We start from the raw sequence: 22,652 nt of genomic DNA on the forward strand, positions 1-22,652 counted from the left end.
TAACAAAACAATTAGCTGGCTATGAAAATGTCAATGCAGCCAGTGAAGGAAGAGGTTATTTCTTCTTACATTTAGCTAATATTGATTTTTTTAAAGAGAGTAAAAGGAAAGAACACCAACAAAATAACTGCTGAGCATCAGGACATAATTCTGAATCAGAAAGTAAGAGTAGTTTGTCTTTCACTGACATCTGCAGATCCTTTGCAGATTACAGAGCAGCAATAAGTCAGCAGCCATTAGAAAGCTATAACTTGCCAAAAATTGTCATAGAACAAAAAGCAGAAACAAAATACTCAGTCATCCTTACAGCTACCTACCTCCAAGGCAGCTGTATTTACACTGGCTTTGACCAGCATTTTTCCAGTTTGGTCTTACAAATGTCCAGCAATAAAGATAGGACAGCTTATTTCAACTCCTTAATTTTTGAAACCTCAACTCCACCTCCTTGCAAATTAGCTCACTATTTACCTTCTAACCCACTGAGCAAAAAGAATTTACTTCATTACACTCCACAGCCTTTAAACGTTTGGTAACATACCACACCTCCAAGTCTTTCTTTCTCTGTGACAGTGGTTCCAAAAAATTGCGTATAATTTAATGATAAGGCACAGAGTCCAGACAAACACACACTCCTTAGTTCAACAGTTCTAACTGTGCTGCCAATAACGGTTGGTAGGAAGTATTCCACTGCATACCAGTTCTCTACTTTGTCTTCCTTTCTTAATTGATACAATTACAGAATGTTTTCTTAATGAATAAAAAATAGATATAAAGAAAAGGACACATCTCAAACCTTGGCTTTTCAAATTTAACCTCAAGACACTCAGGGGGTTTGGGTCTTGTTACATTGTTAAACATACACAATTTCCACTCGTGCATTTCCCTGATATCTGAAGTTCCTAAGAGTTTAAAATCACAGTATCACAGTATGTTAGAGATTGGAAGGGACCTCAAAAGATCATCTAGTCCAATCCCCCTGCCAGAGCAGGAACACCTAAATAAGGTTACACAGGAATGTGTCCAGGCGGGTCTTGAATGTCTCCAGAGAAGGAGACTCCACAACCCCCCTGGGCAGCCTGTTCCAGTGTTCCGTCACCCTCACTGAGAAGAAGTTTCTTCTCAAGTTTAAGTGGAACCTCCTGTGTTCCAGTTTGTACCCATTACCCCTTGTCCTATCATTGTTTGCCACTGAGAAGAGCCTGGCTCCATCCTCGTGACACTCCCCCTTTATATATTTATATACACTAATAAGGTCACCCCTCAGTCTCCTCTTCTCCAAACTATAGAGACCCAGCTCCCTCAGCCTTTCCTCATAAGGGAGATGCTCCACTCCCTTAATCATCTTAGTTGCCCTGCGCTGGACTCTCTCCAGCAGGTCCCTGTCCTTCTTGAACTGAGGGGCCCAGAACTGGACACAATATTCCAGATGCGGTCTCACCAGGGCAGAGTAGAGGGGAAGGAGGACCTCTCTCGACCTACTGACCACCCCCCTTCTAATACACCCCAGGATGCCATTGGCCTTCTTGGCCACAAGGGCACAGTGTTGGCTCATGGTCATCCTGCCATCCACTAGGACCCCCAGGTCCCTCTCCCCTACACTACTCTCTAACAGGTCGTTCCCCAACCTATATTGGAACCTGGGGTTGTTCCTGCCCAGATGCAGGACTCTACACTTTCCCTTGTTATATTTCATCAAGCTTCTCCCTGCCCAACTCTCCAGCCTGTCCAGGTCCCGCTGGATGGCAGCACAGCCTTCTGGCATGTCAGCCACTCCTCCCAGCTTAGTGTCATCAGCAAACTTGCTGACAGTACACTCAATTCCCTCATCTAAATCATTGATGAATATATTAAATAATACTGGTCCCAGTACTGACCCTTGAGGCACTCCACTAGATACAGGCCTCCAACTGGACTCCGCCCCATAGACTACAACTCTCTGGCTTCTGTCCTTCAGCCAGTTCGCGGTCCACCTCACTACCTGATCATCCAGATCACACTTCCTCAATTTAGCTATGAGGATGCTGTGGGAGACTGTGTCAAATGCTTTGCTGAAGTCAAGGTAGACCACATCCATCGCTCTGCCATCATCCATCCACAATGTTATTTCCTCATAAAAGGCTATGAGGTTGGTCAAGCATGACTTCCCCTTGGTAAAGCCATGTTGACTGCCCCTCATGACCCTCTTATCCTTGACATGCCTTAAGATGGCACCAAGGATAAGGTGTTCCATCACTTTCCCAGGGATGGAGGTGAGGCTGACCGGTCTATAGTTACCCGGGTCCTCCTCCTTGCCCTTTTTGAAGACTGGAGTGACATTTGCTTTCCTCCAGTCCTCAGGCACCTCTCCCGTTTCCCAAGACTTGGTAAAAATGGACTGAGCTGACACAACATGACTTTATCTGCTCTCTCAGGATACAGAGAATTTGGCACTGTGCACTTCGTTAAATGTCTTCAAATCTAGTGCCTTTGTCACCCCAGAACCCCTTTCTTCCTAAAGGGAAAGCTCTGTATTTGAATTACATTTATGAAAAATCACCTTTCCCTTTCAAATGATCAGTCAGTGTGTCATCAGTTAGAAGCAAATCACACTGACAGGGGCTTTTCCCCCCAGCTGTTACCAAAAAAAACAAACCCAAAACCAAACCAAAAACAGTCAGGGGTGCATTCCAAAGCCATGCTGGACACATTGACATGCTTCATGGGGTACCTCAAGCAATTCACTGAACTTTGATGATGCACAAGAAAACCCCAACCTCTTTAGTAACCTACCTAGATCCCTGTGATATGAGCATTTTCATGTGTCTCCATTCTTATTAGCCAAAGATCCACTGATCTATCAGAGAAGTATCTTGTAAGCAGTCACTTACATAAAAGCACACAGTACTAGGCAGCAAGCATAAGGAAGAAGCACTTAAGTTATTCCAGTGATGCAGCTGTCAGCAGCATTTGTTTCTTCTGGGTAATAAGCACATTGCCACTAAATCTGAACCATCACTTATTGCAAAAATTAATATGCAGATGTTTAATTTCTTGGACCTCTGATGCCACCCTCCACAAAGAGTCCATCTACTCTCACTACAAAGTCTAAAACAATTAGATAAGAATTTGGTGGATAATTTAGCCTTTACAAATTTACTGTTAACTGAGTGAGCAAATATAATTTTTGCAAACTTCTGTAGAAACTTTTTAAATTGAAAGGTAAATTTTCATGCAGAACTGATACATTTTCAACTTCATTTCTCGTTATCGATTACCTTCACTTACTTGACAACATACAACTTTCAGCACGAGTTCCCACTGATTGTTACCTGCAGTTTACTCAGAGCTTCTCCTCTCTCGTATCTCCTGTTTCACAGGTGTGGCAGGCACTTCAGTGTCCTCCTGTTTTGCAGGTGTGGCAGGCATATCACCATTGATACTCTCCACACCGGTAACAGACATCAAGCTTTTCCGTTCTTTGGAATTCGATTTGTGCTCCACTTTTGTGACTCTAAATCTGAGAGAAGCAAAAGAAAGATTCATTTGTATTTCCTCAGATTAGTTAGATTGTACTCAGTACCCAGTGTAAGGACAGGAACATGTTTTCAGGTCCCCAAGACTATCACAGCTGACACTCACACGGGACCAGCTTCACTTCAAAGCAATCTTCCTTCCTATTACCTACATGTACTTGTAATACTCACTGTTGCTAAATCACATGTTCTCTGGGAATTATGTTTTCAAGCAAAATCCACAGATACCATACTACTTCTTAGAGGAGTAATTTTCTAACACAACTACAACATAAGCTAGGAATTAAAAATAACGAAACAGAATGCTTTCTATAGCTCACACTTACTTGAAAAATACCAAATTCAGAAAGAATAATTTATTAGTGTGCAATCCTTGTTTCTTTTTAGCCAGTATCAATAGAGCAATAGCTATGGATTTATACCCACAGTAAATCCCCATCTATTTACATAATAATAATAAAAAAATAATCATAATAAAAAACAACAAACACAAAACCCAAACAACCAACCCATGTTTATTTCTTCCAGAAATAACCTCAGTCTAATAGGGTTACAAAAAACAATCACTGATGCTATAAACAGCGTAGAATCAATAGATACCTGATCCAAAATGGGTCATTGTATCTTCCCTAAGAAAACCATACAATAAAATGACCCAAGCCTTACCTTCCCACAGAAAGGACTGTAACTTCTCCGATACGACTTCTTCTGTGCTCTTTAGATTTATGAGCTGGCTTTATGAGGTGCCATCGTTTGTGGCTACAACGAGTACAAACATCCTGTTCTATTGCTCCTCCAACAGTATGGAAGTGATGGCCTTTACAGCTGTGTTTAAATGGAATAACACCAGGTGACAAAGGAGATCCTGGACTTGTTGGACTCCCAGGAGAGGTAGGAGATAAAGGGCTGTAGGAAAAAGTATAAAGGAAATTTAGTGTTTACTATAACATCCTGTTTCTTAAAAAGAAAAAGAAGAGTAAGATATAACCTTCAGTTATGCCTGTGAATAACTATCTTTTTCAAGGACTGTTTATTTATGAGGATGTCTGGTTTAAGGCTCCCTCCAATATCCTATTTTTGCAGTTAAAATCACTTACATAAATTAATTCAGCTGCAGTCATGTGGTTAAGATAATTAACATAAAGGAAAAGGAAATGTAAAAAAAAAAAAAAAAAAAAATCAGGCTAAAAGAAACAGTTTACCTGAAGTTATACTGATGAAGACATGTAATCAGCTCGTTAAAGTCACATTTGGAGAACTATGGAAACTATTTTAGCATTGTTACAGTATCTCCAAGAAATCACAAAAGAGCATTGTCCTACAACACTGCAAAGAGGCAAAACTGTCTACCCTGAAAAGGCCTCAACAGGTAATTTGGCTTAAGCTTCAGAAAAACTTACTTTTTTCTTAAAGTACTTTGTTATAAAGAAAAAGCAGTATAACCACCAAGAAGTATTTATTGAGAACATCTGATTGATTCAATCTGATTTTCTTCTAAGGCAGAAAAGCAGGTAGCATATACAGAAAACAGAAGATGTACTTTTTTTGACGTCAGCATCAATTTTGACACCGTGTTGCAACACATTCTCCTAAATCAAGCTTCTCAGTGCACTAAAGGTGAAATTTCTGCAGCTTAAGGTAGCACACCTTGTTTAAAAAAAAAAAAAAAAAAGGAAATACCAGGAAATTACATATTAGTAGCTTACTATGAAACTAGAAAGGCACACTAATGTGGTTATTCTGGTCCTGATGATATTCAGTGTTTTAATAGTTCCTTGCGTAATGGAATAGAAGAATAACTAAAGTACCCATAAACTTTGGGTCACGCATAGTAACTGTAGAGGACAAGATGAGAAATGAGGATGATCAGAAGAGAGCATGTGTATGAAAGACACATTCACACATACACAAATCTTATTAAAAACACTGGCTGTATTGCAGGAAGGACAAAATAAATTTCAGTGCTTTAGCAGAAAAGCTTTATAAACCCAGAATACAAAGGAACTAGCCAGAGGATCATTCCGCAGAAAAAGGTGAAGATCACAAGCTAAACATGAATCATTACAATGTTGTTGCTTAAAAGGACAATTTTCACGGTGGAAATAACAGGAGCATAACCTGTGAACCTAAAGTTACATTACTCAGCATTAATCATGCCTCAGCTGATCATTCCATCCAGTTTTGGAACTGTTATTTCAAGAAAAATACTAACAAACTGAAGAGACTCCAAAGGAGAACAGACAAACGAAAGAAATAAAACATGCTGCAAAAGACAGGAGTTACTTGGATGCTTATTTTCAAAACAAAAATATCGACAGGAGACATTTAATGGTCTTCTAATACATAAGAGAATGGTATTAAGGGAGATCTGTTCAATATCTAAAGCAAAGACAGGAACTAACAGCTTTAAGTGGCGGAAGTGAAGATTTTGCTTAGCCATTACTTTTCTTATCATTAGGAAATATTTCATAGTGCATCAAAGTTAGAAAAAAATACAGTGGATTTGCAGTTAAGTTACTAAAGCTTTAGGAGTATCTGTCAGAAATTATATAATTATTTTCCCCTTCTCTTTACCTTTTGTATTTTAGTTCACCACTGAAACAATAGTTAAAATTCCCAAAATAACATCACACATCCCAAAATAACAACAACACATAAATAACACACCTACGCAAAAAGACTGAGTTAAATTCAAATATTTCTGCTGCACCATAAGTTTAAAAATAACTCCTGTACTTGAGAATAATTCCTTAAATTCTTTTTTTTTTCTACAATAACCAAGCCTCTTAGCGTTAAACAGGTGGTTTAACAGTTTAAATGGTTGCATATTCAACCCTTTGTTTTGCTAAAGCTACACACTTTATTAGTGATACAGTACTATTTGAACCTTCATCTTCTCTACCTTGAACATGAACAGAGGGTTACATATGAAAAGTAGAGTAGTACAGGTATTAATTAAAAGTACTTATGTACAGATATACATAAATGATGCATCTGCAATTCAAGGGATGAACCACTTTATCTATGTAATTCCCTAAATGTGTAGTGAGAAAAGTAAGAGGTGGGTCAGCCAACATATATTACCATGATTATAAAGAAAAAAGTAAACCAGGAGACACAGAAAGAAATGTCTATTTCAAGTTAGCATCCATACAAAAGAACCAAGTGCTGCTTATGTCTTTTCAAATCAGAGGAACTTTGAACTAAGCCAAATTGTAAGTAACTTCACGGTGAAGTAAACAAGTATTGCAGCCTCTGTAAATACTTAAACCAAAAAGCAATGAACCCATACCACACACCTAGAACACATAACCAGAAGAGCCAGCTACTAACCCAGGGCATACACTAAAACTGAGTGACTCAGAGACACCACAATCAACGGAAATCAACGTATTATCATCTTAGCTGGCAAATCAAGGAACTGATGTACTCAGGAAGTAAAATCCTTGGAAAGGGTACATTTTTTGTTGCCTCAGGAAATATGCATTAAGAAGATGAGTAATTACCTTTCAGGTTCAAAGACACTGCTATCTGCTACCATGGCCTTTAACACATCAGCATTTGCTGCAAGGAGAATAAACAGAATTCTTCAGAAGTGCACAACTCTAACCTCAGAAAAAGCAAACAGCAAAATTAAAAGTCCTCAAAGAAACTTCATTTAGAAGAAAGATGACTGCATCATGTGTATCTCCAAAAAGGCACAGGAGAAAACTATGCAAAAAAAAAAAAATTGTTTATATAATTCTATGTGGTTTTCTTAACATGAGCTACTACAGTTCATATTACACTCAAAAGCTCTGCCCCAATTAAGCCATGTAACACAGCAATCTGCACAACACTCCCAGACAAGGTCTCTGAAAAGTTTAAAACATCCATTTGACCACAGGATTATCATCACCTCATATATATATAAAGCAACTTCAGATGAAAACCAGTGGTTTAATTGAGCCCTACAAAATGCAAATTATCAGCCAAAAACAACCAATTGCTCACATATTTTAAAACACATACAGGCTACACCTAATCCCAGCCTCCATGAAAAATACACAAACTCAAAGCCCTGACAGTTATTAAGTAAAAAAACCAAACTAAAACAACAACAACAACAAAAATCAAACAAAAAAAAAAAAAGAAAAACAAGCAAAAAACCCACAAACCAACCAAAAAATACAACTTTTCCAGAGGACTAGTCTTCATTCAAAAATAACTCAAACCTAGCTCAACATTTCAGAGAACTTGAATTTACACAAATGTAAAATTAAAAGGCTGCAGGTTCTTGTGCTATAAAAACACGTAGTCTCCTAAATGTTTCTTCTACTAGGCAAGTAAGTTCTGAACTAACCAAGCATTCCATGGGCTGCTTAACTTTGATTTTATTTTTGCAGTTGTATCATCTTCTTTATCCCTTATTTTGCACACAAAGCACATAAAATTACTGCTAGTCTACCCTATAGTCTCAATTATGAACAAACCTTTCACAGAATAGCTGCAAAAATCATTTCAAGACAAAAAATTTAATCTGGTCAAAAAAAACATTTCCACATGCTTTAAACATTGCTACTAAGAAAGCAACCTTGAGAACCCAAACAGTTAAAGTATCAAGAATTGCATGAACCAAACTTATCATACAAAATAATTCTCAGGTAAGCAAAACCTTCCCTATTTTGTTTGAAGTTATTGCCTTCTAAAGGCAATCTCAAAGAGTTAAGCATGTACAAAATGGTTATTAAATAAAAATACATGAACATATCATACTTCAGAATATGTGAAAAAAAAATTATTTGTTATAGAACACCATAACTTGAACATCACAATACTATACCTTCATTTTTCATAATGTAGTTAACAATTTGTCCCACAGTGTCGCTATTCTCATGTATTGTTTCATTCATTTCTGTGCAAGGAAATAAATATGTTATCAATATCTTGGGCTTCCAAATCAAGAAGTGAGTTATTTTAAAACAAAGTAAAAACAAGACCCCAAGCTAAAACCAAAGCAAACACCAGAAGAAATTACTTCAAAAGACAGACAAGATCCATTGTCACTTTGGAGGGAAAGCTTAAAGACGACTTTCTAGTCCTTATTCAGGAAAAAATACAAACACAAGTTCATGGAGTCTAGACATCAGCTCTAACATATTAATTTAAGACTTGACTAACTTGAATTAAAGTTGAATTTTCAAAAGCGTATGTCAAAGCTCCTGCTATATCCAGTAACAAAGAGACAAGACAGCAGCACTTTTCATCCTAACAATAGGGAGGGGAAACAAAATCATTAGTCTGCCCAAGTCACTATTTTAAAATAGATATTATCAGCTTCTAGAATAAGAGGGATTCAATTCAAGCTTTTCACCACATTTTATTTTTTTTTTTAATTGAAAAAAAAAAAAATCTCATATGACTGCAGGAGCAAGGAATTGAAGAAAGAAACCTTAAGACTAAATACTTTTGGAATCAATTGCACCTATTAACAATACTGGAAGCTTCCCCAGAAAAACTTCAGAAGGCAAAGAAAGATGGGAGAGAAAAACAGAACTATGAGAAGGCACAGCTCTGCCCTTTCCAATAATTATGACTAGCTTTAAAAATTTAAAAAAAAAAAATCAAAATAAAAGAAGTATCACAGGATTGAGGCAAGTTTGATAGATGAGATCCTAAATCTGTCTAGGTAGTAGTAAATTAGGGGTTTCAACATCTCTGTACCCATGCTCCATCTTCATTCTAATACAGGCAACTTTAAAATGCAACTTTGAGCTACCTCCCCAAGACCTTGAAGTTATCCCCGTCATGACTGCTCACCTTGCTGTTACCAAGCAGGTGAACTAACAGATCAGCCTGTTCCATTCACTACATGCATGCCCCAGGCAGTAATTGCTTAAGAACATGCTAACACATCATTACTATACCGCATGGCTCTACCCTTACCACACAGACAAAAAGTGCAAAGTGCAATTTGCACTTATTATGAACCTACTGACAGTAATTAATTATGACAAAGGAAGAAGACCAAAGAAGACAAAGTGAGTTGACACTTATATTTACTTAGCCAAATGCTATAGTGGCTTACTATAGCCCTTCCCAAGGGATAGCATTCTTTTCCCGTTTTGTTTTCAAGTAAGAGTAGATGGAAATAAGGAACCATAAAAAAAAAAAAGCACAAACAAACATTAGAACAAAAAGAAGTATCTTCAGGAAAAAAATATAAGCAGTACACATTACATACAACAGAAAGTAGACAGTCAGTCCAAAGGCTGTTTTATAATGAGATGGGAGATGAGAATGACAGCACAACAGGAGCAAAGACTGCTAACACAAAACTTAAGATTTTAGGATTCATGTGGCACAGCTTTTTATCCCTCCTCAGATGAAATTATGCACAATAATATTTTGTTGATAACAGCATGTGGAATGCAGAAAAGCAATCTGGTGACTGTGACTGCAGTGTACAGCTGCAAACAAATATACTGGACACTTTGATCCCTCTGTAAGCTCTTAACTGATGCGAGAGGACTTGCATGGGAAATTGGAACACTCCTAGTTTTGACTGGCAAAGATCAAAACCCAACAGACACATAACGGTAACAAAAATATTTTCCTTAATATTGTTTTGATGTCAAATATAGACAGAAATGACAGAAGTCTCACAATAAATTATTCCATAGTAACTGTAATGTAGAGAAATAGGAAATTATTAGACTTGTCGATTACCTATTTTTTCATCAAACTTTTCTTCTTCTACTTGTTCTGCCTCCGTTGTACAACGATATCCTTTTTTCTTAAGGACATGACAGATCAGGATCCCCAAGAGACCCATGATGAAGAAAACAGGAACCAATGCAAAAGCAATATATTCTAGGTGTTCAGCCTTGCCGTCATTGCCATCAGTTTTAGTTGTCAAAGTAGTTGTCTGTAAGTCACTGCTTGACAAAAACTGGGAAAACTCTCCGTTACCTATGCAAATGAATAAACACAGGTATTACTATACTCTGTAAATCAATTCAATTAGAAAATTGCAAGCATGACTAAATCGCCTAGTATCAATGTGATGTACCTTCTGTGATGACTTGAATGGGCAACACATACTTCACTGGCTGCGAAGTCACACCCGTAACAGTAGATATTCCCTCCTCATAAATGATTACAAGACATCTAAGGTGCAAAACCCCCACATGATATTTCACTAATATAAGAGTGAAGAACAATATTCTAGCCTAATAGGTTTGTGAGCTCAATAAAAGGGCTCACATATTTCACAGAAGTGTAACACCATCATTGCTCCTTGTCCCCACCAGTGAGGAAAATGTGATACCATTTCTCCAGCCTTACGTTTCATGCAAAATTGCTAAAAAAAAAAAAAAAAAAAAAAGGAAGAAAAAAAAAGGAAGAACATTGATTCCTCCCTAATATGTAAGCACAGGATTTTGTACTGACCCTTGCAAAGCAGTACCATCAGGTGTGAGAGAAATACCGTGATGTTTTTCTTAATAGTGGGATTTCACAGCATGAAAGAAAAAAAAAATTACTCATCAGCGTAAGATAAGCTCATTTTCCCTTGTTCGAGATTCAGAACCCATTTTGTATTTAAACTTGAAACAAGATGAGAAAAAGGCTTTACTTTTTGTTTGCAAAGAATCTAAGTTGCAGCATACACACTAACTTTAGACTCACAATTATGAATTTTTGTTTCAATTAAACTCCGAATTTAACAGATGTATATTCCATGCTATAGATTGGGCTTTTGAACTACCAGAAGTATAGAATATTTACATTAGAAGGGTCCTTTGAAGTACATTAGTCCAAATGCTGCTAGAAGTGGATCTGATTAGATCAGGTTGCTGAGGTAAACTCCATCTGAATGATGGACATTTCACAACATTTCTGGGCAACCTGTTCCAATATTTAGAATCATAGAATAGTTAGGGTTGGAAAGGACCTTAAGATCATCTAGTTCCAACCCCCCTGCCAGGGGCAGGGACACCTCACACTAAACCATGTCACCCAAGGCCTCATCCAACCTGGCCTTGAACACTGCCAAGGATGGAGCATTCACAACCTCCCTGGGCAACCCATTCCAGTGCCTCACCACCCTCACAGTAAAGAATTTCTTCCTTATATCCAATCTAAACTTCCCCTGTTTAAGTTTTAACCCGTTACCCCTTGTCCTGTCACTACAGTCCCTGATGAAGAGTCCATCCCCAGTATCCTTGCAGGCCCCCTTCAGATATTGGAAGGCTGCTACGAGGTCTCCACGCAGCCTTCTCTTCTCCAGGCTGAACAGCCCCAACTTTCTCAGCCTGTTTTCATACGGGAGGTGCTCCAGTCCCCTGATCATCCTGGATTATTTGCTCACTTTCATGGCTAATACACCCAGATAAACCAAAATCTCAGTACCTTCTCATATATAAAATAAAAACTGTTCAGTTTGTCCTGGTTTCAGCTGGGATACAGTTAATATCCTTCCTAGAAATCCAAAAATACACATTTGCATACCCAAAATTCCTTCTGAGCCTCTAGAGTTTATACACACTCCCCACCCACATAAAAAGATTCAAATACCACTCTTCCAACATGCAAGAATATTGCTGTATTTCTACCCTCTATTATTACTCTCCACTTCAGCTGAAAATAGGGGGGGGTTGAGTAAGAAAAAATGACAATAAACACAACCAATAGAAAAAAATAACACTATTTCAAGATATGTTCCATCTTGTATTAATGGTCAGGGAAATTCACAGTCATTCCATTAATCAAACTGGTTAAAGGAACAAAGATTCATCAGAAAACCATTTATGACAGTGATGCTTTCAGAACAGAAATGTCTAGAACAATCAAACCACTCCCTTAAAAAAAAAACAAAAACAAAAACTAATTGAAGACTCCAGAAAATTACTGAAAGACTCTTCTTTCACAAACACCTCTATTGCATTAGCTGTAGAACTAAGATGTATTTGAAAATACCAGTAAGGTGACAGACAGATAAGAAAATTCTTTTAAACCTGTAGTTAGGTATTTAGCCTAGTCCTTTTCATATCAAAACATGAAGTCGTTTATTTTTAAAGTATTCCTGTATTTTTCAGGACAGTCTTGAATTGTCAGTTCAATAGTACATAGTACACAACACTTGCTCAAAGTGAAAAAAACCACGGGAACTTCTTTGAAATAACAACTGATAAAACCACAATCAGCAGCAAGAAGAAAAGGCGTGCTAAAAGCATTTCTCTGAACTAGCTTTCCTAACAATAGCAGAAATGCAGAAAAATTGTAAGAAATGCAAACAAACTACTGAACAGATCACAAGGCTAAATGTTAAAACAAAATCTCAGGACGTTTGCTTTGGACAAAGCCAGATGGTCTAGCTTGCTCCCAAATACAAAAGAGAAAGCTGTTAGCTTATAAGAGAGGGCAGCAATCCTACAGATAACTGTATACAGAATTTACTAGACAAGTAACCTTCAGATGCTTTAATTTATGCCTGAGTAGGACAACTGACCAATATATACAATTTAACACTTTCAGGCTGCAACTGTTTTACACTACAAAGAAACAAGAGACAGGAAAGGCTAATGGCCACAATCATATTACCAAGAAAGTCGATCTTACATGCACTTTATTTGCATTCTAAGAATTTATAATTTACATTTTAATATACCAAAATAATTTTTTTTGTTTGTTTGGGGGGGTTTGGGTTCTCCCCCCCCCCCTCAACTCATCAGGTAGCAACAGGTACAAAATCCCCCATTTAAGCAAAGCACCTTAATTTATTTCCCAAGCAGGAGAAAACCCATCATACCAAAGTAGTATTATTTTGATGTCTACAACATCTCCGAATCTAAGAAATCCAACTTAAACAGTATACATCACAAACTCAGAAAGGTATTAATAGATAAGCACCCTTCAGGTTCAAACAGAAGACAAAAATAGGCAGATGCTTTGGGCTTTGCTTGCACATTAGTCATTTTAAGAACAAATGGGAAAGACCTACTACACTAAGACATCAACCGCCACTTGTTGCTCAAGTTAATGGGTGGAAGGGCCATGAGATCAATCTGACTTGACTTTCTCAGTTTTCTACCTCTCTCAGTGGAAACAGAGACATTCATTCCCCAAACAAATAACACATTTCAGTGTTTTCTCCATAACCATGGTAGGTAAAATACCCACTTCAAACGTAAAGCAAGTGGGTCTTACAGACTAATAATACACCTAGAACACACTTTCCTAAAGTAATTGTGGTAACATGGAGCCGTAGTCTCAGAGTATGTTCCAAAAACAAGGCCAGGATGATTATTTGTTTAAAGAATTATAATGTCCTATATAATTATTTTTAAATCACCAACTTGAAATCCCATCAGCCTGATGCAGCCACTGAAAACATATATACAATTTACAATACAAAGCTGATTCAAAGCTGCATACAATTAGAAGACAAATTATACAAAGAAAATTGGAAAATGAAACCCAAATGCTATTAAATGTTCACAGCAAACAATAAAAAATTCTATATAAACCTGAACCAATCTTAAGTTCACAAACAACTCCAGTGACTGAGATGCATCACATTTTCAGAAACATGGACCACTGCTGAATGTTGCAAATCAATGACCATTGCAATTGCTAAATACCATCCCCACCCTGCAAAAAAGCACATCATCAGAAACTCCTCAGGTTCATATTCCCAGCACATCTAACATATAGCACCTGTAAATGCTTGCACGGTTTAAGTTCCTTTGGTTTCACTTTTCTTTTTCTAGCTACATAATCTGTTTCAGGATTTAGTACTTCCACTCAAAGACTGCCACTTGAAACACCAATGAGAAAATCTCAGATACAATCTAATCTGCAGTCGAAAGGTGATGATAATCTAGACAAATTCTCGAATGACAGGTGCAACACATACAAGGTAAAATAAAACAAAAAAAAGAACAATTAAAAAAAAAAAAAAGAAATGTGCCTACACTGGTATATTTTCTTTTCCTGACAGAAGCATGTTGGTAAAAACGCTTAGTTTATCAAGTGCATACTCTGTAGCACAGTTTAGCCCACTACTTGGATTAAGATTCAAAGACCTTCTGAATTAGGAAGGGAGACATACTCAGAAGTATTTTTCCAATTTAAAAATTCATTAGCAGAAATACTCCAACATACCACATTAGGTAGATAAGACTATGTGATTTTTCTTCAGTTGTAGATATCTAAAAATCTAGTCCTCCCATTAAAATTCAACAAGATAAACAACTTTATTTGCAAGGTGTTATACTAGTATAAAACATTAAATCAGTAATATTAATAATATACATAACTTACAGAAAGTCCATAAACTGCTTGATGACATTCATTTTATGTTCAGAGATGTAAAAATTCACCAAAAGCAAACAAAAAAATATCCCAGAAGTATTTAGCTGTATCAAATACTTGGTAACTTTATAAGCAGAGTGCAGCACCCAGCCTTCATTATCAAACATCCTATACACATTAAGATGTCTGCCCCCAAAGACCTCAACAGTTACAACATAATGCAAAACCAAGGCTTGCCTGGTTAATGAGCAATATATTTTATTTCCCAAGTTACAGCTACATCATTCATTGCATGCTCCCTATTCTTCTTCCCCAGAGGCATATTATGCTCATTAACAGACCTGATAGTCTACCTCATCCTCATGATGTCTGATGTTGCTTCACAATGGTTTTTAACGACAACTTCGGCACATAGCAATCTTCCTTGACTCAAGTCAATTCCTAGAGAAATTAATTTGCTTTGGTGATTTGCTGTCCTGGTATTTTTATATACCTGTTACTGTATACCAGTTTACACATTAAAATCACTTAAAGATGTGATCTAAATAAAAAGGTTTAGAAGCAATATTCAGTGCATCTAAAGCGACACTTAAAGCTGCATTTTGCCACAAATTGCGACTAATTCAGATCCTATGTACTCTCGTTTGCTTAAAAATGAGTATGTGTTAGGTACTGAACTTGCATATTGCCTGCCCTTACTTAATCTTTACCTAAAAAGTAAATATAAGGACAGTCAAACTCAGCGAAGTCTTTTATACTGGTTCTAATCAGTACTAGTCTGACAGTGTTCTTTCAGCAATGGCTCAAAGAATTTTTACAGCACCCTCATGAAACAGAATATACGAGGAAAACGTTTGCATATGGAAGAATATTTCATCCTGCATTAAACTGCAATTTTTATGTGGCCTTGACATATCTATTAACATTTTTCTTAAGCACTGTATTGCCTCCATATCAGTAAAATAATGGCTGACCACAAAAATGTTCCAAGACTAGTGTCTTGAAGGCTGTGATGAGGAAGGAGCAGACCACATAAGCAAAGGTATTGCTCTGTAACAAACTTAAAGGGTAAAGTTTTATAAACTCACAGAAAAGAGAGAGGGGAGCAACTTAGAAAGGTCATCGCACTTCATCCCACTGTCAAAAAGCAGGATTAACTGTACCTAGACAGCTCTCTGCCAAGTACAGCTAAAGATCCTGCAAAGACAACAGCTTGCACTCCACGCCTATTTTCTTTCTCACTACAAACGGAGGGTCAGAACAATTCCTCCTTTAGTATCTTCTACCACAATATCTGATCCTGCTTGTACTGATATCTGCAGTTACAGAATTACTCTTTCCTTGGTTTTAGCTGCAGGTACTTGAAAAGATTTCATATTTGGCACGATCACCAGAATCTCCCCAACATGAGCCCTAGTAATCTCAAAGCTTTGCCTTTATTATTCATCTAAATAGGCAATTCTCAAGCTTTTTAAAGCACATGAGAAATCTCTAGAAATATTTAAGACTGCATAAAGAACTCGGATTCTTGAAAAATAAATCATTTTTATAACAAAGATCAAACCTGTTTAGTTGCTATATAAGCAATAACTCATCATTAAAATAATGCATTCTATTTATTTTTCTAACTCTCCTGTACTAAACTTAAGCATAATCTACATCTAGCTGACTACTTTGAGCACATTTAGCTGGTTTTGTATTGTTTAATTTATAGAAAGCAGCCCATAAACAATGATGTAAGCTCTTTGCTCTACTGATAAAGAATCCTATTTGGTTAGTCTGGATTTTGCCCATTACACCCAGGCCATTTATTTCTTACAGCACGCCTTTCATAGAACTTTGTTTACATTTTGAGTGTTTGATTGTTCTAGCAATCTACCTGCTAAAAATAAGTACACACTCATTCACTATCTTCTCTGTAACGTTCAAGAAGTTACAGGATAGCATTTCCTGCTTTCAGGCACAAAAGTGAAATGCAGCTATCAATCTCAGAGTATACAGAACAAACTATTGTTGGCCTTAATGAATATTTAAAGAAATTAAACGTGGTCAACATACAACCTATTTAAGTAGAAAACAAATTAAATATTCAGATATGGCATATGATATGCTTTAACATCTCAGCTAAGCGTAGCTGGAAATCATGTCTCAGTAGCAGTATCAGCTTATGTGTTTATTTCCCTCCCCACACTAATGTGCCAGTTCACCACCCACCTGTGGAAAAAGAGCAACCACTCAACATTCAATGTAATTCAGACAGAAAACAATTTCTCTGGGTGGGTTTTTGGCTCCTTTCTTTTCCTTTCTTCCATACCTGGGTCACTTCTAGTTCAATTCACCACAGGGATCTACACACTATTTAAAGGGCACAACCAAAGGACTGCTTAAGCTGGCAAGGCCACAAGAAGGAACAGTCAGGCACCTGCAGCCTCAGCTCACCCTGCAAGGAAGAAGCACCTGATGATCATACCTAGTGCTTCATCTTCTCCTGGATCTAGCGGAAGCAGACTTTGAACTGCATTAAACTATAGAGACACTTCTTACCTCCAGGCTGAACATCTAAGGTGGATGGATGCACACTTGGATTTAAAGCATTCATCTTAAGTATCATTTAAAGAAATTTTTTATTTTAGATTACACACTTTTAAACTCGGGCATAAAAATAAAGCTTGTTGATTAGCTAAACTTCCTATATACATATTAAATATCTCACTCTCAAGAATGTAAGAAAACTTTATTTTCAAAAACTTACTAAGGTAATGGATTTTAATGAAATTAATTAAATGCCAGAAATGGCCACCTTATGTCCCTTGGCATTTCAGAAGTGGTGGATATTTTCTTAAAATAAAGCAGGTCTAAACCATCTATTTATTTTAATTCAGTACATTCAATTTATTTAGATATAAAATAAAGCATTCTACTAGAGCTGCAGTAGAGGTTTCTGTTATCAAAGTCTAATTTCATTTTGTCAGACTCTTAATTCATGTGCTTAGCAGTGAATTTACCTAGAACCCTGATGGTAATTACATACCGATTTAATACTGGGTTTTAGTCAGCTTAATGATAGTAAATTTAGCCAGAATGGTTTGCTGCAACTTGGAATTAAATGTGCCTTTAAAAGTTATCCGATGTAAACAGTATTTATCTGCTCTGGTCACTACAGTAAAATTGCCTATGCATACCTAAGCAGATGAAATAACAAGCAGTTTCAATCAGAAGTCAAAATACATCACTGCCCAAAACAAGCACAAAGACATTTAGAAAATGTTTGGGCTTCCCTGCCTTACTAGTAAGGCAGTAGCTACAGAAGAGACCAGGCAAACTAGACAAGGCAGCAAAGAAAAAGTTAAAAAAAAAAATTATTTTTCTAGAGGAAAAAACTCTTAAATGAAGAAAACCTATTGCCTACCATTTGCTGGCCTATTGTTCAAGGAAATTGTACTTTAGGGAATATGCACAAACTGAATAACAAAGGAAAAACACCTATCATTGAAGAGTAACATTCAACAAGTTTGTGAATTCCGTTGAACTTCTAGCTTCTTTGTAGTAATCAGACCGTACAGCCAGAAGTGAAATAAGCAGGAAGTCTGATGAGAAAAAGGAAGCCAGATGATGAAAGAACGTACTGGCAACTAACAACAGTACTGCCAATTGCCTTAGAGGTTAAGCAAGGTTAAGATTTGCTATTAAGAACAGACCTCAAAACCTTCATTAGATTTGTCAAAAGCAGTATCTCAACAAAGCAAGCAAAAGGATGAACCCTGGTTCTTTAAAGCTCTTCCTAACTGCACTTAGAGAACACTAGCAGCAAAATGCATGTAGCAAGTCTCAGGGATGGCCTACCTGAATGTAATGCCCAACAACCTCCTTGCCACCCAGCATTGTGTTCATAACCATAAAACTGCAAATGTTTCATAGCACCTCAAGCTAGAGCCTGCTTACAGTCCTTAAATTAAAGGAGAAGTCTCTGACCCACTGAAGTGACCACAAAAATTGTGACTGTCAGCAATTTTTGCAGTAGGCCTGGAAAGAGAGTTTTCTGCTCCGAACTGAGAGACAAGTCTCCACCTTGATAAGTTCTTTCTTAATCCTTATTTAGTTCTGAACTACATGCCCTATCAACATTTTAAGTAAGTTGTCTGCACAAAGTTTTAGGCGGGCTTCCTTAAAAGCCTGAGGGTGGGGTGGGATACAGGGAGGAGACATCCCATATGTAAGAGTAGGTCCTACTGACAGCAAACAAACTACAGCTAAAAGCATTACTGTATAGTGCACATAACCTTCAGCAACTTTAACCCATAGCAATTTCTACACTCCCAGACAGAGCTTGTTAGGAACCAAAAAGGAAGACCAAACCTAGTAAATCATCTCATCGGTCACTCAATCAGTCCAAACAATCACACCACGAATGCATCTGACATTAAGAATTCAATGAGAAAAAACGAGAACAGTATCTAGAGTTTTGTCATGTTGAGAAAGAGAAAAATTGCAATATGAAAGGTATAAGAGAGGCTCAGTCCATTCCTTGTGAGTAACACAATACGAGGTCGATAATGCTGTAGAAACACATACAGAGACAAAAAACTTGCGTTTCCCTGTTTAACAGTGTTAAAATTGGCGTGCTTATGGTGTAATTGCTTTGGTCACTACTTGCACAGCACATAGCTCCTACTGCAAATATACACAGAACTGATGCTTTGCATCTGTGTTGGAAAATTTCCCCTCAAATTTCAGTTTTCAAATAAAACATGCACTGGATGCAGCTACCACACACATTTAATAAAGCAAACTTCACCAGTTTGGCTGTTCAAAAAAATAACCAACCTTCCTTCACAACAGGTATGATTCCATATAATGGGTAAATTTACAAGTAGAAGCAGCATCTAGTGAGAAGCAATGAAACCAAACACATCATATCACAGCATTTATGCAAACTAACAGCCACACTAGCTTAAATGAGTTAAAGCCCAATTTTAACCAAAACCAGTATACCTCCTGTGTAAAGATAAGGCAGATAAACTGACAGCATTTGGCAAACTCAGAGTAAGAAAACTCTTTCATAGCTTTACACATTTCCTGCTAGACTTCCCAACTTCTGGATTCAAAATTATGATCCTCTTCATCTACATAAAGAACCATAGAATAGTTAATGTTGGAAAGGACCTTAAGATCATCTAGTTCCAATCCCCCTGCTATGAGCAGGGGCACCTTGCACTAAACCATGTCATCCAAGACTCCCTCCAACCTGGCCTTGAACACTGCCAAGGACCAGACTTCATTACTGCTACTGGTATTAAACCCTACCAATGCACCAAATCCTACCAATGGCATATTAACAGTCCTCCAGCAAAACTGCCTTCAAGCTCAATAAAGAAATCCTGAGTATAAATATTTGTTAAAAGCCAGTATAAGCCTATGTGTACACATCCTTTGGTTTACTAAAACATGTTTACACTCTCTTCAAGATGCCAACAGTAGGTAAACTGTACACTCATCTCAACATGCAGAAACATGCGCTAAAGTACCAAAGTAATAACTATCAAAGAGCAAGTTAATTTTTGTATCTATTAAAAAACATTTTACACTAAAGCAACCAAGAAGGAAAAAAAAAAATGGTCATGATCAAGGACAGAAGAAAAATACACAATTCTCTCCTTTAACCTCTGCATACAAAACCTGAAGAAAAAAAAAAAATCCACAAACACAGACACACAAAAAAAAAAAAAAAAAAAAAAAAAGGCCTTGGAGAGCACTAGATACCAGTCAGCACAAACTTGAAATTCAAGGAGCTTAAAATCCTTCCGTGAAATCAATTAGCTGGGGGGAGGGGTGGAAAGAGGTCTGATAACACTAGCATCTTTAACTCCATTTTACTCTTCCTACTTATGCCTAGTGGTATTTATTTCTTTCCAGTACCCCAAAGAGAAGGATGACAAGCCTTCCATTCCTCTTGGTTTCAGAAAACAAACAGCAGGCAGTAGATACCTCAGTCCTTTTTGACAGAGCCAAACTGCACCAATGATTACAGATGTACGAAATAAATACAGGAAGACTAGAAACATTTATTGCTTAGTTTTATGCTAATAAGCCCATGTTAACTGTTTCCACTAAGTTTACTCTCAAACAAGCCGGTACACTCTTATCAATGTCATACCATCCAGAGGCAATAAAGCTGCTCAAGTTGAAAATCACACCAGGTAAAAATGAGCATCAACTTAAAAAGAAACGTTTAAGCATAGACAACACAAAAAATCATTTCAGACTACACAGGCAACAAGATCTGCTTCGCTTTGAGATTATTAGTACCATAACATCTGCGGTTATCTATAAACAAAGAAAATGTCACTTAAGACTAACTTCCTCTGGCGCTTGTCTGCGTACGAGTGCTCTTCAGAGATCTCAGGGATTAGTCAACTGAATTTCCAAATCCTAAACGCTAAGCCAAGTTTACTCTCACAACAGACGGCGAAGTAGAACCAATTCTCCCACGCATTTCTACTTTGCGTGACATCTGATTCCCGCTTGAAGTGAGATCAACTACGAAGGAGTTACCAGACTCCCTCCGTGCAGTTCATTAGGAGGTTTTTTTGTCTTTTCCTCGCAACTTCGGGCTATCCCCAACTAAGCTAACAGTCCGGCCGGGGACTGTCGCAACATAAGAGCCGCTCGGCATTCGGGCAGAACGCAGCCCGCCTCACCGGGAGAGACCGGCCGCTGCCACCGGGAGCACCGACCTCCTCTCCGCGATCGCTTCCCCCCGGTCTCCGAGAGGCCAGGGCGGAGAAGGGACACGTTCCAGCCGTGCTACCCTGTAGCGGGCCGCGGCATGGGGCTCAAACGCCAGGTACCCCAGAGGCACCCGCTTCGTCCCCGCGGTGGTGGGGAGAGGCTCCCGAGGGAAAAGCAGCGGGGCCAGCTGAAGCACCCGAGCGACGGGACAGGTCGGCAGGGCCCGGACACTCGCACACGCCGACGAGGTCACAGCCGGTGGCGGGAGCCCGCGGAGAGGGTATGGGGCCATCGGCGGAGAGCGAAAGGGGTCCCGGCTTGAAGCTTCCCCTTCGACAGAACTCTCACCCGCGGCGAAGGACCGAGGCCGCAGCAACCCACCGAGAGCAGAGCGGTTGCCCAGCCAGGCACCTGCCGGGCCCAGCGAGGGAGCAGTCGGCGAGATCCCGCCCGTCACTGCCGGAGCCATACCCAGCACCCGGCCCGCGCTGTCTCCGCGCTGGCAGCCGCGCTGCCACCACCCGGCCCAGCCCGGCGCGGTTAGGCCCAGCCCACCGGCGGCGGGGCGCGCCCTGCCCGCACGGCGCCTGCGCGGGGCCGCCGAGTCGGGGTGGTGCTGGAGCTTCACGCCGGGGCTCGCGTCCGTGAGGTGGGTGGGTTTGGCTGGTATGGGTCTGCTGCTGTGGCCGTGGCGGGGAAAACCGAGGGTGAGCCGTACGGATCGGCTGCTCGATCCGACCCCTGGTCCGGTCTTGCGATGGGCATAAGGCGTTTCTTACGCACTCCTGTGGGGTTGTTCCGCGGTGTCCCCCGGCCCCAGAAGCAGTTCAGTATCGCAGCTCGTAGACGAGTCTTTGTGAGCCCGGCCCCTTCGGCCTGGAAGGGGCAATGCTGGGATGCAGCAGGGAGGCAAGATGGAGATGGGGCATCATTTTCTAACGGACAAGGGGCAGGATGAGCTGACTTCTTGCCCCACTTACTCAGCAATGTGCTGCAATGGCTCTCAAGCACTAGGGGTGCAGTGCCACCCTCGTGGGGTTGCCTGGGGTCTCTCTTCGAGCCAGGTTAGTGGTGTCTTTGAGACCGGTTCATTTCAGCTGTGCCCACAGAAGGCTG

At 38.9% G+C, this 22,652-nt stretch overlaps 1 protein-coding gene across 1 annotated transcript; it reads right to left on the minus strand.

Annotated features, from left to right (window-relative positions):
• Positions 1-3,315: 3,315 nt before the first annotated feature.
• RELL1 (RELT like 1) lies at positions 3,316-22,005 on the minus strand (the record flags this gene model as incomplete). The annotated part of the gene is made up of 6 exons (XM_080634315.1): positions 3,316-3,496; positions 4,179-4,418; positions 7,019-7,076; positions 8,335-8,406; positions 10,221-10,463; positions 21,918-22,005. 6 exons carry the CDS (start codon positions 22,003-22,005, stop codon positions 3,316-3,318), a joined length of 882 nt encoding a protein of 293 aa, XP_080490441.1.
• Between the last annotated feature and the right edge of the window lie 647 nt (positions 22,006-22,652).

This window comes from Psittacula echo, assembly GCF_963264785.1.
Source record: "Psittacula echo genome assembly, chromosome: 1".
NCBI lineage: Eukaryota > Metazoa > Chordata > Aves > Psittaciformes > Psittacidae > Psittacula > Psittacula echo.